We start from the raw sequence: 4,993 nt of genomic DNA, 5'->3' as shown, positions 1-4,993 counted from the left end.
CGCGCGCGCGATGGACGACGACGACGTCGACGTCGACGCGCGCGACGCCGCGGACGTCCTCGCCCGCGCGCGCGACGCCGTGGAGCGGTACGCGCGGCCGTGCGCGGGCGAACGTCCACGACCGCCTCGATCGATGCGCGCGATCGAAGACGCGCTCGAAACCACGCTCGCGGTGAGCGTCGCGGCCGAGCGCGCGGGCGACGGACGCCGGGCGATGCGGGCGTTCGTGGACGACCGCGCGCGGGCGGTGCGACAGGATCTGGGGAGGTTTTGGATGGACGCCGCGGATCCGGCGGGCGCGGCGCGCGCGACGGCGGCGCTGGAACGCATGGTGACGCACGACGCGCGAAGGGAACGGGCGATTCGACGAGACGACGACGGGTGGTGTGACGCCGAGGCGGCGCTCAGGGAAGAACAGGGGGCGAAGACGCTTGGGATGCTGTGCGCGGCGCATCGCGCGCGCGGCGGGCGGACGCCGCGCGCGGGCGAGTTCGCGTCGTTGTTTTTGTGCGCGCGGGCGAGGGAGGTGGGGACGGAGGGAATCGGACGCGTGGCGGGTGATTTGAGACGGATGTACGACCTGGGGGCGGGGGGGAGCGCGATCGGGGTGCGCGTGCTCAACGCGCTCGGTCACGGGAACCATCGACGGTTTTTCGAGCTCGTGGAGAGCGACGCGTGCGCGTACGAACACGCGTGCGTACTCGAACGGATGTTCCCGGACGTGCGCGTGCGCGCGTTGGAGGTGATGAATGCGGCGATGAACTCGACGCCGATGTCCACCGAGGAGCTCGCGCGCGTGCTTCGCCTGGACCGCGCGCGAGACGCGGCGGATTTAGCCGACGCGTGCGGGCTCGCCGTCGACGGAGACTTTGTGTCGTTCCGAACGAAGCCGTTCACGCGTCCGAACATGCGAGACCCCGACGTGTGCAGGCGATTGCGCTCGATGTCGTGCTCCATCGTGGACGCTAAGCTCCCGGAGGGCGAGCGCTGGTACGACGCCGTCGCGCCGCCGCGAACCGACCCGAACGCGAGTATAGAGTAGACATCGATAGCGACGCGACGCGCACCGGCGCGGTCTAGACCGCCTCCATGTGGTTTATGTAGGCAGTAATGACGCGTGATCGCGAGATTGGACGCGACGCGCGCGCCCGCGCGCTCTCGCGTCCGCGTCGTCGCCGCACTTCGCGACGCGCCATGCCACCGAGGCAGGCCACGGTGTGCGCCCAGGGCGCCGAGCGCGCGTTCGAGGTCCCGCGCACGACCCCGCGTGATGTCACGCGCTCCGTCGTGCCGCCGATGTATCCGTCCACGACGTACGCGCGGGATGAGAATCATGAACTTCCAGCGCCGAGCGGACGCGCGCTGTGCTACGCGCGACCGGATAATCCCTCCGTGCGAGCGTGCGAGGAGACCCTGCGCGCGCTCGAACGCGGTGAGGACTGCGCGATGTTCTCGAGCGGGATGGCGGCGGTGACGGCGGTGTTGGAGGGGACGCTGGGTGACTCGGACGGGACGCGCACGGCGGCGCTCGCGCCGAGACGCGGATACTTTGCGGTTCGACAAAAGATCAACGAGTACTGCGCGAGTCGAGGGATCGAGGTGGTGACGTACGATCCGAGCTCGTACGCGTGCGATGTCGGAGACGAGGTGGTGTCGAGCGCGGATGCGCGGAGAAGGGAAGAGGGGACGTCGCTGTCGCGAACGGCGCGCGCTTTCGCGGAACGGTTCCCGAGTACAGTGTTTGGGTTAATTTGGATCGAACCCACGGCGAACCCGACGTGGGACATCACGGATATTGGAGAGGCGATGCAAATTGTTCAGGAGCAACGCGGCGTCGGGTGCGTGTGCGTCGACGCGACGGTGTTGACGCCGATTTGTTGCCAGCCGCTCGTGCAGTTTGGTTGTCACATCGTCATGCACTCGGCGACAAAGTACCTGAATGGACACAGCGACGTCGTCGCCGGAGCCCTGATCACGAAGGAGTGCGATGCGACGTGGGAGAAGATATTGCACCACAGAAAGATGAGTGGTCCGACCATGGGCTCTTTCGATGCGTATTTACTTTCTCGAGGCATGCGCACACTCGACGTGCGCGTGCGTCGCCAAAGTAAAAGCGCAATGTACATCGCCGAGCGCTTACAAGAGCTCTTCGACGAATGGAACGGACCGCGCACAACCCTTCGTGGTATCGTCTTATATCCCGGTTTGCGACGTGGAGAAGCTGTCGGTGGGTGCAGCAGTGAAAGCACGTACGACGCCCATGCTGAACTTCTGTGCCCAAACGGAGTGTACGGAGGGATGTTATCGATCGTGCTTTACATAATGAATCCTAACGCGAGCGATAGCAGTAGAGTGCTGAAGACCGCCGAGTTGGCGAGATTGTTTGCGTCGAAGACGCGCCATTGGACGTGCGCAACGTCGTTAGGAGGTTACGAGTCGCTCATAGAACATCGGTACTCCGTCGAGTGCAAGCCGGGAGAAGTGCATCCACATATTCCACCTGGGTTACTTCGACTCTCTGTGGGTTTAGAGGATGAACGTGACCTATTTGACGGGCTTCAACAGTCGTGGACGCACGTCGTCGCTTCGAATTGATGAGATTTCACAACGCTACTTTTTCGATTTAGATTTTCGCTTGAGAGAAGAAAGCATATTTTGAAGTTCTGAAGATCCGATCTCCTTAGCCTCCGACTCGAGCGCGCTGAGTGTCTTGCTCTTTTTACCATCGACTTTACTCTTACGCCGCTTATCCCTCTCATTGATGATGACATTCTTGTTCTGCACATCTTTGTAGCGCGGATCCGTGGGGTCAAGACTGAAATGATGCGACTCATACAAACCGGCGAAACGATCATCTGCGGTGTCCAGTTTGACCCCTTCGCCGTCGTCTTCGTCGTCACTCTCGGCTCTACGAGCGGCTTTACCACGAAGGCGGCGTTTTTCGGCCAAGCGTTCCTTCCTCGATTTCTTCTTCGCGGGTTCTTCGCCGTCAACGCTCGCTTTCGTCTTACGAGCTGAGATACCATCCGATTTGCCTAAAATGTGTTTCTCGTCCATCATGAGAAGTTCCAAGTCTGCCTGCGCCTTCTCGTCGACCTCGCTTCGCTTCGCATTCTTTTTCGCCTTCTTCAAGCTCGTTTTACTCGGCGCTTCGTCGTCATCTTGGAACGTCTTCTTCTTTGTCTTCTTCTTTGCCTTTTTGGCACCGTCATCCGAATCGTACTCGGCGTCGAAATCGACGTCTCCTCCATCATCCATGAAGAATGGATCGTCGAATGTGGCCGGTTCTTCACCATCGGCGAATTCTTCATCGTCGCCCTCATCTTCGGTGTCGTCGCCTTTCTTCGAGGCCAGTCTCCTGGCTTCGCGCTTCTCCTTGCGCAAACGCTCTTGCTTTTCGTACACGGTTTCCTTGACGCCCAGCTTTCCTTCCTTCTGCTTCTTCTTAATGCGCGCGCCGAACTCTTCGAGGCCGGCGTGAAACGTCACCTCCATGTCCCCCGTTCCAGATTTCGAGCCATATTTCTTTTTATCGCGCTTTTCCTTGTAGGCTTTGGTGGAAGCCTTCGCGGTGTCCTCCCCGTCGTCTTCGTCGAGGAAAAAGTCATCTTCTTCGTCATCGCCTCCACCGTCTTCTCCGTCGTCGGTACCTTCCTTGCCGATTAATTTGGCCAAGTACGCCTTCTTTGCCGCCTTTGCTGCTTCTTCGTCCTCTTCGGATTCGGATTCGGATTCGGATTCAGAATCCGTCGCCAGGTACGCGGCGAAGTCTTCATCTTTGAGGTTGTCCTCCGTGATCTTCCTTCTGAACGTCTTTTTACGCGTGGGATCGTCGTCGTCCCAGGACAACTTGACGTTAGAGTGTTGCAAAGCCTTCACTTGGAAGTCTGGCGCTTCGTAATCCGGAGGAATGTCCGCCGCCGAGTCGCGAATCTCTCGGCCCTCAAACGATTGGTCATCTGGCACATATCGTAAATCGAGCTTAAAACTCGATCGTTCGTACTCGATCCCATCGCACTCGTGATACACGCCCATCGCCGTCTTCACGGTATCGAACTCGGCGATGGCGTAGTAGTAACGCAAACGATCGCGCTCGTACTGACGCATTTGCTCATTGTCAGCCTCCTCGCCGTCCTCGCCGTCGTCATCGTTCCCGTCCTTCTTCTTCGTCTCCGAGAGTGCTTGCGACTTCTTCTTCTCATCCTTCACTAAGCGCTCGTAACCTTTTGGACGATGTCGATGCCCGTGCCGAGGGCGAACAAGATGAAGAGAGAACCACCGACGTACGCGACAACCTTCTCCGAGAGTTTTTCGCTCACCACGTCGCCGAGGACAACCGCGCCCGCGGTGGCGATAAAGTGACCGGCGAGCGCCCCCGCGGTGACCGCGCCCGGATCCGCGGCTGCCGCGAGCGCGATCGTGGCGAAGAACGACTTATCGCCCCACTCCGCGGCGAATACAACGCCAAACGTGCTCGCGACGAGCGCCATCTCACCGCTGAACGACCCGCTCAGGAGGCCATCCACGGCGTCCTTCGCGTCCGCCTCCTCCTCCTCCGCGCTTTCCTCCGCGCCGTCCGCTTTTTGAATCGTCGTCACGCCGAAGTACAGCAGCAGCGCCGCCGCTATCACGTCATCCCACGGGATCGAACTCTGGAACGTGATCGCCTCGTCCGCCTGATGCAACACACCGCCCAACGCGACGGAGATCAACGTCATCACCGCGAGCGCCCCGTACGTCCCCGCGAACACCGCCTTCTTATCCGCCTGCGTCGCCAACAAAACCGCGATAAAAAACGTCTTATCCCCAATCTCGCTGAACAAAATCAACAACAAGCCCTGAAGAAATCCACCGTCGTCCACCTCCGTCGCGACGCGCGTCGCCTCCATCGCCGCGTTCGCCGCCTCCGGCGCCGCCGCGAGCGCGAGCCCGCTCGCCGCCGCCGCCGCGCGTCGACCCACCAACATCCCGCGCGTCGTCCATCGCGCGCGCG

The 4,993-nt window shown here is 61.0% G+C and overlaps 3 protein-coding genes across 3 annotated transcripts; 2 read left to right on the top strand and 1 right to left on the bottom strand.

Moving 5' to 3' along the window:
• Positions 1 to 10: 10 nt before the first annotated feature.
• Positions 11 to 1,042, top strand: OT_ostta10g02550 (SAC3/GANP/Nin1/mts3/eIF-3 p25; the record flags this gene model as incomplete). Its single annotated transcript, XM_022983200.1, has 1 exon — positions 11 to 1,042. One exon carries the CDS (start codon positions 11 to 13, stop codon positions 1,040 to 1,042), a length of 1,032 nt encoding a protein of 343 aa, XP_022839831.1.
• Positions 1,043 to 1,110: 68 nt separating this feature from the next.
• Positions 1,111 to 2,595, top strand: OT_ostta10g02540 (Pyridoxal phosphate-dependent transferase, major region, subdomain 2; the record flags this gene model as incomplete). The annotated part of the gene is made up of 1 exon (XM_022983199.1): positions 1,111 to 2,595. One exon carries the CDS (start codon positions 1,111 to 1,113, stop codon positions 2,593 to 2,595), a length of 1,485 nt encoding a protein of 494 aa, XP_022839830.1.
• A 15-nt stretch (positions 2,596 to 2,610) lies between these two features.
• OT_ostta10g02530 (Uncharacterised protein family UPF0016) lies at positions 2,611 to 4,967 on the bottom strand (the record flags this gene model as incomplete). The annotated part of the gene is made up of 2 exons (XM_022983198.1): positions 2,611 to 4,164; positions 4,224 to 4,967. 2 exons carry the CDS (start codon positions 4,965 to 4,967, stop codon positions 2,611 to 2,613), a joined length of 2,298 nt encoding a protein of 765 aa, XP_022839829.1.
• Between the last annotated feature and the right edge of the window lie 26 nt (positions 4,968 to 4,993).

Source organism: Ostreococcus tauri, assembly GCF_000214015.3.
Source record: "Ostreococcus tauri WGS project CAID00000000 data, contig chromosome 10, whole genome shotgun sequence".
Lineage (NCBI taxonomy): Eukaryota > Viridiplantae > Chlorophyta > Mamiellophyceae > Mamiellales > Bathycoccaceae > Ostreococcus > Ostreococcus tauri.
The sequence above is the reverse complement of the archived record's forward strand: the minus strand, read 5'-3'. Positions and strand labels throughout refer to the sequence as shown.